At 42.0% G+C, this 12,205-nt stretch overlaps 1 protein-coding gene across 2 annotated transcripts in view; it reads right to left on the bottom strand.

The window, feature by feature from the left end:
• Positions 1 to 12,205, bottom strand: part of LOC124798260 (NBAS subunit of NRZ tethering complex-like) — a 424,226-nt gene that overhangs the window by 357,473 nt on the left and 54,548 nt on the right. For both annotated transcript variants that reach the window (XM_047261580.1, XM_047261581.1), the window contains exons 9-10: positions 6,865 to 7,018; positions 6,255 to 6,467 (exon numbers count right to left, since the gene is read on the bottom strand). In XM_047261580.1, the coding sequence (XP_047117536.1) occupies positions 6,255 to 6,467; positions 6,865 to 7,018 (367 nt within the window). The remainder of the gene's footprint in view (positions 1 to 6,254; positions 6,468 to 6,864; positions 7,019 to 12,205) is intronic.

Genomic DNA, 12,205 nt, shown 5'->3' with positions numbered 1-12,205 from the left:
GCTGGTTTTGTTGGTGGCTGGTGATTTTAAGATCCAAGAAATTTATGCTTTCGTCATCTTATGTTCTACTGTAAATGTTTTGGTTTTGGGGAAAAAACTGAATCCTGCTAGTAGTTCTTCAATCTCCTGAATGAGATTTTTACTCTGCAGCGGAATGTGCGCTGATATGAAACTTCTTGGCAGATTAAAACTGTGTGCCGGACCGAGACTTGAACTCGGGAACTTTGCCTTTCGAGAGCAAGTGCCATTGCTAGAGCACTTGCCCGCGAAAGGCAAAGGTCTCGAGTTCGAGTCTCGGTCCGGCACACAGGTTTAATCTGCCAGGAAGTTTCATATCAGCGCACACTCCACTTGAGAGTGAAAATCTCATTCTGGAAACATCACCAAGGCTGTGGCTAAGCCATGTCTCCGCAATATACTTTCTTTCAGAAGTGCTAGTTCTGCAAGGTTCACAGGAGAGCTTCTGTAAAGTTTGGAAAGTAGGAGATGAGGTACTGGGAGAAGTGAAGCTGTGAGGATGGGGCATGAGTCGTGCTTGGGCAGCTCAGATGGTAGAGCACTTGCCCGCGAAAGGCAAGGGTCCCGAGTTCGAGTCTCAGTCCGGCACACAGTTTTAATCTGCCAGGAAGCTTCAATCTCCTCTTTTTTTCCATCAAATAGCAGCAACATATCATTAACATATCTCTAGTAACATTCTCTGGGAATGTGGGTCTCACAGGAGGCGTGCCAAAGATAAATCCCTGCAGTCGCACTATCCTCTGTGTCCTCGGTGGCTCAGATGGATAGAGGGTCTGCCATGTAAGCAGGAGATCCCGAGTTCGAGTTCCAGTTGGGGCACACATTTTCAACTGTCCCCACTGATGTATATCAACGCCTGTATGCAGCTAAGGGTATTCATTTCATTTTATTGATTTAATTGTAATTTCATGTACATTTCAGTCTCCTTTCAGTAGTGTGAAAGTAAGCATAATACCAATGTTACTTATTACATGCATATTCCATCAAGTGGGAGATGCTGAAGGAAGAAGTTTGTCAGGGTAAGGGTGAAGTGATTGTTGCTAACTGCAAAGGACAAGAGTGGGCATGCAGAAATGGAGGAAGTGGACTTACAGATCTGTTACAGGGATGAAGTTACAGTTGTCCAAGCATGGTTGTTAGAGAGGGTCACGACTCCTGTGCAGTGAAGTTACTGCTGGGTCGGAAAACGGGAAAGGATTATGTGAAAGAGGTGATTAGGCCTGAGCTGTGCTTCCAGCAGGTGGAGGCACATTGGTTGTACTCAACCTCTGAAAAAATGGTTCAAATGGCTCTATGGGACTTAACATCTATGGTCATCAGTCCCCTAGAACTTAGAACTACTTAAACCTAACTAGCCTAAGGACATCACACAACACCCAGCCATCACGAGGCAGAGAAAATCCCTGGCCCCACCGGGAATCGAACCTGGGAACCCGGGCGTGGGAAGCGAGAACGCTACCGCACGACCACGAGATGCAAGCCAACCTCTGAAAAAGTAATAGTAAAAGCTAGCTGCTATGAACAGGGGAAGCTCATGGCAGGGGAAAGGCTGGAACTGGACAGGAGTAGATTGCTAATAAATGGGACATCAATGAAAATAATGAGACCTAGTTTCCATCTATTTGCCACAATTTTGGGAATAACACATCTGAGTGTTTTACAGCATCAGCTGTATTGGCCAGAGGGAGATTTGACAGTGTTACCAGCCACAAACCTGACTGCTTTGAACAAGGCTTTAGGACCTGAATTAATTCAATCTGTAGACAAACTCTTTACCGAGCACGAAGGGAAAATCTCTGTGGAGACATTAATGTAGCATATGGATCAGTACACTCAAAACCAGTACCGAAAAGAGACAACATTGACCACTGTCATACCAAACACCACAATGACATTTACTTTGAAGCACAGTTCTTGTTTACATATTATGAAACGGACAGTTGCTACTCACCACATAGCAGAGACATCGAGTCACAGATAGGTACAACAAAAAGACTCTCATAAAATGAGCTTTTGGCCAACAAGGCCATTGCTGAAAAAAGACCGAACACACACACACACACACACACACACACACACACAAAAAACTCTGACAACTGAAGCAGACTGTGGTCATGTGTGGCCAAACGCTCATTTTGTGTAAGTCTTTTTGTTGTGCCTACCTGCGACTCGGCATCTCGCTATATGGTGAGTACCAACTATCCTTTTCATAATACTGTTACATTCCATCCTGGATTTTCCATTGCTTAATCTTGTTTACATATGCAAGAAATGGAACACGAGACAAACATTGGATCAAGCCACTGCTCAAATCCTGCTGGACTGGATTCTCAGAGCCTAAGAGGTAGCAGAGGGAACCATAACTGTAAGTTAAGGTAAGCTAAAAAGGAACTGCCACAGCTTACAATAAGCAGAGCATAACTAAATGTAGTAGTAAGAGCATTTTTGAGCGAATGAATGAACTACAGCAAACTTGGCCAGCCGCCAGGGAACTTGTCACTCTTGTTTGCATAAGGACAATCTAGTTCAAAGCGACCCAAGGGACCAGATCTTGTTAAAGGAGAGGGCAATGCAGCACATCAACTGTGTTTGGTCAAAAATGTGCAAAGTTGAAAATGAACTGCAGCCATGCCAGCCAAAGACAAGTGCAGGTGCTATACTTGCAGTTTAGAAAATATAACACAGCCTTTGCAATGCTGCAAAGCAAGGCAGCCTGTCAAGGTGTGAAAACACCTGACAATGCAGTACCCAATCGGTAGATGCCCTCAGCCTTTCCACACTACTGGCCGCCGAAATGTTTAGCATATGTGCCGCAAGGAATAGCAAAACCCAAACAGTGCAGCTCGAAAGCATACACCACATTTACCTGTTTATAAAATGAAGTTTTTTCCCAAACTCATCATTGAAAAAATATGGGGTCATCTTATATTCACAGATTAAACTGTTGCTGTGAAGGTCAACGTTTTTACATTGTTTAATAGATTAATATGGGATCATCTAGCACTTACAGATGAAGCTTTGGCTGTTGAGATTTTGTACAAATTTATTTTGAAAAATCCAGAAAGGTAGTACTTTGCAAACAATACTTGAGTTTGCATAGGCTTGAGATTTCCCAATAAGCTGAAGCAGTTGATACAGTATTGACTTTGCTCGAACAATCACATGACATTTGACTCGTGGCGCCAGTGCAAGAGATACACAAGAAAATTGATGATTTTGTGAAACACAGGAGGAAATTACATTAAATTCTATCAACTTAACAAACTTTTGTTGTATCTGAACAGGTTTTCAGTACAAGCTCTCATACATGTATGGATATTGTAGACAAACATTTATGCTGGTTCTCAAGTAAAGGTAACATTCAAAAGCGAAAATATTGTCCTTCAAAAACCATTACTTTATTTTGAACTCAGAGTCAATATTTTATTGATTATGAGAAACTGTAATGTTTAACCAAGTATGTTGCAAATGAGAAATTTGGTTGCTGTTCATGTATTAGAATACCGGAGAAATACATTACCACTTTTAACCAGCTTTAGAGCAAGATTATGACATTAAGATAAAACAAAAAAGAAAATTAATCCAGAATTAAAACTCTAACAATCACATTAGACTGACTACAACTGTTATCGCAAGAATAATTTACAGTGGAAAGACCCGTCATGGAGAGAGTACCAACAGACATCACTATATTGCAGGATGAGCGGAAGTTTGCGAATTCGACTGAATTGTGACTGCCACCTTTTATTTACGTATTAGTTGCTGCTGTTATATATGATCTGCACGCTAGAAGATATTGCCGTCCATGTCTCACTGCTGTGCAAGCACAGCACTATGGAATGTGATGCCAGCTTGGTGAGAACTACAATGAGTTTGGGGAGGGAAGTGTACGCAGGCAGCGAATTTCATCGTTGCAGCCAACTATACTGCATACTTTGGCTTTTTATGATCATGTAACATGTTTAAATTGCAGTTCGTCTGAATCCATTTGTACTCAGAACTGAATTGATTGTAAAACTGCACAAGTACTCAACAACAGCATACATTTCTGCTAAAAGATCAGACTGGGGTCAGTGGCTTACCATGTATTTCATGCATAAATTTTGTCAGCACTTACCATTAGGTATGATTAGAATGATAGGGCAGGTGTCAGTTGCTAGTTGTATAAAGCCAATGAGAGAGCAGCAGGCAGACAATATGTTTGGAAACAAGAGACAATGTAACATTCTCAAGTCAATATAGAATCAAAATCCACCAAGCATTCAGAAAAACGAACAGCTGTGTTCTCAGGTTGCACTATAGCCACAATCACAGAAATTGCAACTTATTCGGAAAAAGCAGCCAAATATTTGTGACAGCAAAAATATAAATTTCACAGCTGCTCTGTTAGGATGACAATGACGACGATTAAAAACAGTGATACCACAAACAACAGGTTAAGTAAACAAATAATGCAGTGAAGATAAAAATTAAATAAACAATTTCTTTTTGTTTTTTATTTCTCCATATACTACAAACATGTAGACAATCAATAATTGGCTTAAGTTCAGAATAGGTGTTACGTTAACTTTTCATGCAGATACCTTGCATCAATAAAAGTTTGTAATTTTGATTAGCCAGAATATGTTAAAAAATTAATTTTTCTCAAGGAGCCTCTTAAAATAAAAGGGGGTTGTCTTATGTTCACAGTCATCTTACACTATGGTAAATACCTAGCCATTTATACAAAAGTCACCTCTGTTAGTATCACAGCTCTATCACCAGGGCACTGTGTCATTTGGCTGCCATCTACAATGCTTCCAGAATGAGATTTTCACTCTGCAGCGGAGTGTGCGCCGATATGAAACTTCCTGGCAGATTAAAACTGTGTGCCGGACCGAGACTCGAACTCGGGACCTTTGCCTTTCGCAGGCAAGTGCTCTACCAACTGAGCTACCCAAGCACGACTCACGCCCCGTCCTCACAGCTTTACTTCTGCCAGTACCTCGGCTCCTACCTTCCAAACTTTACAGAAGCTCTCCTGCAAACCTTGCAGAACTAGCACTCCTGAAAGAAAGGATATTGCGGAGACATGGCTTAGCCACAACCTGGGGGATGTTTCGAGAATGAGATTTTCACTCTGCAACTGGTTCGCAGGAGAGCTTCTGTAAAGTTTGGAAGGTAGGAGACAATGTACCGGCAGAAGTAAAGCTGTGAGGACGGGGCGTATGTTGTGCTTGGGTACCTCATTTGGTAGAGCACTTGCCCGCGAAAGGCAAAGGTCCCCAGTTTGAGTCTCGGTCCGGCACACAGTTTTAATCTGCCACGAAGTTTCATCTATAATGCTGTTCACGGGCCACAATATGACCGCGGAACCTGGAGCAGCCGCCACAATGGGCTAGCACCAGCTCTAGGAAGAAGCTTCCCAGCCATCGACTGGCGGCGGGAGGGGGAGGGGGGGGGGGGCAGTGGTTCATTGCTGTTACATCACTGGCCTGCCGCATTCTGGACAGTGCAGGGTGCACAAGCCAGGTCATAATGTACATGGCCGCAGTTAGCTGAGGTTGCCCAGAGCCAGAGTCACTAATGATGGATGCCGTTGTTCCATTGGCCACTGCCTAGCCGACACTGTGCCCTGTCGACATTGCGGGGTGACAACACTCGGGAGGCCGCTAAAACCCTTTCCCAAGCTGCTGCTTCCTGTACTGAGCTATAGTGGGGTGCCATCATAAAGTGTTTGGAATTAAAAGCTGATTAATTGGTGCTGCATGACATCCCCCCAACCCATCTCCACCAGTTCCCCTTACAATATTAACCATCTTCCATATAACATACATCAAGCAGAGTTGGTATTTCTTGTGGATGGCAAGTGTTGTTATTAATCTGGTTAGAAAGACAGCAAGAGTAGAAACTGAAGATAATGTTTTCAAGAGAATTAAAATTTGGTTCTCTTCAAATATTTTTTCTCTCTTACTTGAAAAACAGGTTATTCAATTCTGTAATGCAATGTATGAATAGGGTGGATTGTTCCAAATTTTTTGTTGTATAAGTAAGCATTCAAGAGCTGGATTCAAACTGCACCTTCACATTATATACATTTGCAACTGGAATTTGTCATAAATAATCCCTCACAATTTGAGAACAATTCTGGTGTCCATGGGAACAACAAAGACACAAAAATGATCATTGATACTTCTTTCATTTGCTAGCACAGCTCTCATGCCAAATCATAGTAAAATATATAAAATTTGACTTACTGTGTCCACAGATCCCACTCCATCATCATCATCTCTTAATTTCTTTGAAGTAAGAATCATCTCACATTCAAGTCCCAAGAAACCACGGTCATTGCACAGAGCCGAGACCTGGGGAGGTCCAGCAAGGAACTCTGGTGATTCTCCCAGTAGATTATTAAGTGATCTCACTGAACACACACTCACAGCACCTGAGTGCCTTGCGATGATAACTGCCTGGTTATGGGAACAGAAAAGATAAGCTCACTTAGAAATGAATTATTCTGCTGAATAGGTCAGTGCTATAAAAAAATAATATGGTGTATTGTGTATCTGCAATAAAATCAAATATCCTGTAACAAAATTTGCCTGCTGCGCTTTAATCATAACTCCATAAAACTTGCTAAATGATATAAAAAGGCATAAACCAGAAGCAACAAGTGCAACTGATATACAATTTGACTGTTGTTAAAACACTGCGTGATCTGAATGAGTGATGGGGAAAACACAGCAGAATTCCAATATCGCATCACATTATATGTACAATATGCTATCATATGTCATCTCGATCAGTCAGCATCATTTATTTCATCAACAAAAATTAACTGTTGAAGGATACTTTTACTTTTCTCACCTTCTCTGACCACCAATTTGCATCTACAGGATAGAAATCCAAATCAGCTAATTTGGAATTGAAACGATATCGCTTTCTATCTGCCATATATGAAAGCTGAGGATTTCTAGCACTGAAATCTGGCTGGTCATGAAGATTCCAATACCTAAAAAGCCTGAAATTGAAATAACAAAAGATAGAGACATGATCTGCTTCTTACTTATAATACATTTTACATTTAATTATGCACATGATGTTTGTGGAAGGAAGATAGTTTAGAAATCAATGTCATCTCAGCAGTTACCTCAATAGAGGTATCACACTAGTTCACTTCCAGAAGGGTAAGGGAAAGCATCAGCAGCAGACTTACTGAAGAACCACTTGCTATTCCCCTCATTTACAATCCATCCACTGCTCACTCCACCACCAGATTCGGCCATGATCATCTCAGTCCACCACATCCATCAATTTTTTCACCTTCTGCTTCAATGGACCTTTTTTATCTTTCCATTTGATTCATCTTTGCTCATTACATATTTTTCTACTGTCAGTTACACACAAACACTGAGGCTGACAGGAAGAGGCAAATCAATGGTCTGTGGCAACTAAGGAGTGGAAGGTGTACAAGGCAATGAGAAGGTGGGAACATAGTCTGGGATGGGGGCAGTGACAAAATGAAGACTGAAGACGGTGGTACTCACAAGAAGGAGGGGAGGTGGGGGTTTTAGCACAAGAAAACTGGAGTGAAAACTGAAATGAGAACAAAGGGAAGATGTAGAGTAACTTGCAAGGGAGGTGAGGAGTGTGAAGTGCACAAGGAGAGACAGTAAGGGGGACACTATAGAGGTCAAGAGGGCTAGAAGGGCACATTGAGAAGGGCACGGGGCACGACACGGGGCAGGTGAGGAACCACTGAGGAGGCAGGGGAGGGGTCAAAGTGAGAGAGGGGTGGTGTGGGGGGGGGGGGGGGTCACAGAGAGAATGGTGGCAGGGGTCACAGAGGGGAAGTGAGGCACTGGGAGAGACATGGGGCACAGAGGGAACACGGGGCACGAAGGGGATGAGGGTGAGAGGGAGCAGGGGCAAGGCCAGGGAATGCAGGTAAATGTACGTACACGCAGGTTAGCAATGTGTTTGCGATTAGCTGCTGAACAACTTTAAAAGAAAAAAAAAAAGAAAAAAAGTGAGGCAGTGAGCCACACCATAGCACTCTGCGAGTTACAGTGCTTGTGAACACATTCACACTAATTAGTACAAACAGTTCTGTTTCCACTGAGCCTGAGTGGAAAAACCAGTAGAAAAACCAACAGATAGCTCCCTCTAGGCAGTACATAAAATGCTTGTGAGCAATGTTCACATTTGTGAGTAACGTGCTTGTGAGCGGCTCATGAGACATCCAGTGCTGCACAAGTGAGTACACACCTTAGGGAGTAAGGTTAATGTTACTGGGTAAGGGGAAAATAAAGTTTTAAGGAGAATGGAAAGTAGACAAGTTGAGTTTTAGGCCCAGTGTACTGCAAGAACAGAGGATAAATTGACAAGACAGTTCCCAACGGTGTGGGTTATGATGCCGAAGTCATTACTGTTGTTGTATGCATTAATGACTTCAACAGCTTCCTCAGCACCTATCCCATTGATCTCCTGGACCATAATTTTTAGACTCCCACACCCACATCTTCATCCACTACTTCTACACTGTTTGAGGACATGCACTAATGTTACTTGTGTATGTCTCTAATGCCATCCACCCACCTTCTATTAGGTCAACTTCACGACCTTTTCTCATTTTTTGGAATCAAGTAAAGAATGTCCATATTCCATCTACCATACATTTTCCTGGCTCCATGCCCAGAACATCTCCCTTTCATTTTTATTATAGGCATAATTGTCTATTTCTCTATAGTCTGTTCTTTGGTCTATATGTTTTGCTTTCCTATGTATCTTACTCACTCCAAACACAAAGTCTATTGCTCACTGACCAGCTCTCATTTTTTTCGCATTAAAGCTCCACACACCATTTCTATAAAGCAAAATTTGTAATACTGCCACAAACTGTGCTTCTTAAGAGAAGAAATACAGCATTTTATGACAACCAGAACTGTCGGATCTAATACACAAAAGATAGAAGTCATCAATGTCAACCCCATGGTAACAGAGAATGTTGAAGAAGTGTATCTACATTTATCACCAATCTTCACAGCAGTCAAATGCACTGTGAAGAATGGACTCTGCCAACTTGGACCTACACCACTATTGGCAAATGCCAATCTAGCATCTCACCAAAGCAGGTACAGCTAAATCATCTGCCAAGTATAATTGCCTGCAGAAGAACAGACATGTGGACAACAGAAGACAACACTCTGCTTCATTTTCACTGTGAGAATCTTTGACACTGCAGAGAAAGAAGACGAGTGTTCAACAACTATCCACTCACAATAGTCCTCTTCATTACAGTCAATTTCAGGCGGTTATAGTAAACTTGTATTGCTGTATCCTGGATAAGGTTGATCCTCACATGCTATAGCCATTCCTCATCGCTATATAGAGGTACCAGCTGATTGCCTAGCCACAAAATTTAAGAATACTAAGCGAGGCAACCAATTATGGAGGTGAGGCCACCGCAGGCAGAAATCCTCCAAGTGCAACAGTCACCTAGATGACAGGAATTTTGTTAACATTGTTATCAATGGCCAACCTGTCTGAGTGTGAGTCGACTCAGCGGCTTCTTTTTATGTAATCTCGAATGCTTATGGTCACCACCTAAAGAAGACTACTTTCCATGAAATGAAAGCAATGGTGTTGAAGGTCACAAACGGGAAATGTGTCCAACCGACAGAAACATACATCGCAAAAATAACTATCACTGACAAAACATAGTCCTTCATATCTGGTCAAATGGTTCAAATGGCTCTGAGCACTATGGGACTTAACATCTGTGGTCATCAGTCCCCTAGAACTTAGAACTACTTAAACCTAACTAACCTAAGGACATCACACACATCCATGCCCGAGGCAGGATTCGAACCTGCGACCGTAGCAGACACGCGATTCCAGACTGAAGCGCCTAGAACCGCACAGCCACACCGGCCGGCATATCTGGTCATTTTAACAGAACGTTGTCATAACATTATTCTGGGATGGGACTTCTTTTAGGCATCACAAGCAGTCATAGATTGTGGAAGATCAGAGTTGCAGATTGATGAACCTAATCCAAAAGCACAGATATCAAAGATTGCTTTGAGTTGTTGTTTGCTGGTGAAGGCAATGTTATCCCACCACAACCAGTGAGAGAGTTCCAGTTAATAATCGAGATGTTCAGTTAAAATATGAAGCTTTTATCAACTGCAAAAAGCTGCTCAGGCTGACTAATGAAATCTCCATGGGAGTGATAATCATCTTACGTGGTCAAGGAGATCTTTGGATCACTGTCATGAGCAGCCACAACCACCCCTAAAGCTATGTGAGAAGGGACTGGTGAACCAGTCCAGAAGGAACAGCTTAGTGTCATCAACAAAAAATTGTTCTCCACTACCACCACCACCACCACCACCACCACCACCACCACCGACAATACAGGGGACGAATCTACTGTCAAAATGCCAATAGGGTCCGGCCTGAGTGACAATCATCATTTGTGAGTGATAGCCATTCTGCATCAATTTTCCATTGCTTTCAAATCCAGAGTGGACAAAAGACTGATTATGTAGCCCATGGTAAAACATATTCACCAATCAGCCATTATTCATGTAGATTATCACCTGCTGAATGAGCGATAAGCCAGGAGGAAGTGGAGAGGTGCTGCAAGATGAAATCAGTGATCCTTCAGAGTGTCCTTGTTGTTCTCTTGTGGACCTCGCAAAGAAGGATGGAACAATTCTGTGTCTACCACAAATGACTGAATAAATCATGAGGAAAGACATCTATGCACTACCGTGCAAGGATGACACCAAAAGCTGCTTGAAAAGAGCAAAGTATTTCTTAAGAATGAACATGGAAACAGGGTATTTGCAAATTGAGATTGGTGGGGCCAACCAGAAAAATACTGCCTTCTGATAGTCCTTATGACTATAAAGTTATGCCATTTGGACAATGCAGAGTTGCCCCAAGTTTCCCCGAGTGAAATTCCCAGATATTTCCCTGATTTCCAGGCAAGTTTTAGCATTTTTCCCTGACAAATTTTGAGATCTCAGGGGTAAGTTAAGACTCAAGTTGATAATCTGTCTTTACAGCTATGATACAACAGCACAAATGAGGAAATATCGAAAAAAAAATCTTGCAAGCAGATGGCACTTCCTGATGTGAGCAAAAATATGAAGTGCTACCATCAACATCTATTGTAATGAACTGTTCTCAGATGGAGAAAACAAGCCAAATGGTATATATGTTTCATCAAGACCACTGATGTTATTTTATTTCAATAAAACAAAACACATTTGGTGGCAAAAATACACACTCCCTTGCAGCTGTAAGATAGATTTAAAATACCTTCACAGATTTCAGACATAACCTCAAAAAAAAAGTAGGTCTCTTGAAAGAAGTGTATAAGGCAGGGAAGAATTGTGTAAACCAAAACTGTAGGTGACCACCAATAAAGTGTTGGTTCTAGTATGTTCATTACTGTTGGTTATTATCCACTGTGTTCCATCTACTATTTTACAGGTATTGTGTGATTTTTCTCTTGAGAAATATATTGATACATACTGCACAAACCGCCAGTGACTGACATAATTTTCTTCTTCTTATCAGCCACACTTTCCAACATACAAACTACTTTTTAAGTGTCAAAATGTTCTAGAACAAATAAAATGTCTGTAAAATGCTACACTGTACAACATGCTTACAGTGAGACAGTCACAATTACTGAAATCCATTGCCCATGGCCTTCAGCCTACTGAGGGGCACCGCAGTCCTGGGTCCATGGATAAACCATGGAAATCCACCACATTACACCACACACAAACATGCCTGGCCTGCAGGCAGATGGGTGACTAGATCCGACTGGCAGGATCTGCACATTAGTGAGAAACGATGGCCTTCAAATCGGCAGGCCCGATCCATTAGTCACCCCTGTAAAAATGGCCTGCAGTTTTGGACTGTCAAGGAAATCCACCCCAGTGGCCAGCTATTCACAAGCCACAGAAAGCATATGATGAAGTGAGACCATGATGATGAATCCATGCAACAGATAACTTGTGTGAATACTCTGAGAATCAATAATAATGATGATAGTAGCAACTGACTATAAAGATTACCTCTGAGCTGCAGAAAGGCACTTAGAAAAGACAATCATACTCTCGCAACTAAATTTTCAGCCATAGTTTTTTTCAGAAAACGAGAGCATGCACACAGTCACTCAGACACA

This window comes from Schistocerca piceifrons, chromosome 5 (assembly GCF_021461385.2).
Source record: "Schistocerca piceifrons isolate TAMUIC-IGC-003096 chromosome 5, iqSchPice1.1, whole genome shotgun sequence".
Taxonomy (NCBI): Eukaryota; Metazoa; Arthropoda; class Insecta; order Orthoptera; family Acrididae; genus Schistocerca; species Schistocerca piceifrons.
Note: the sequence above shows the minus strand (reverse complement) of the source record. Positions and strands in the feature narration are given on the sequence as shown.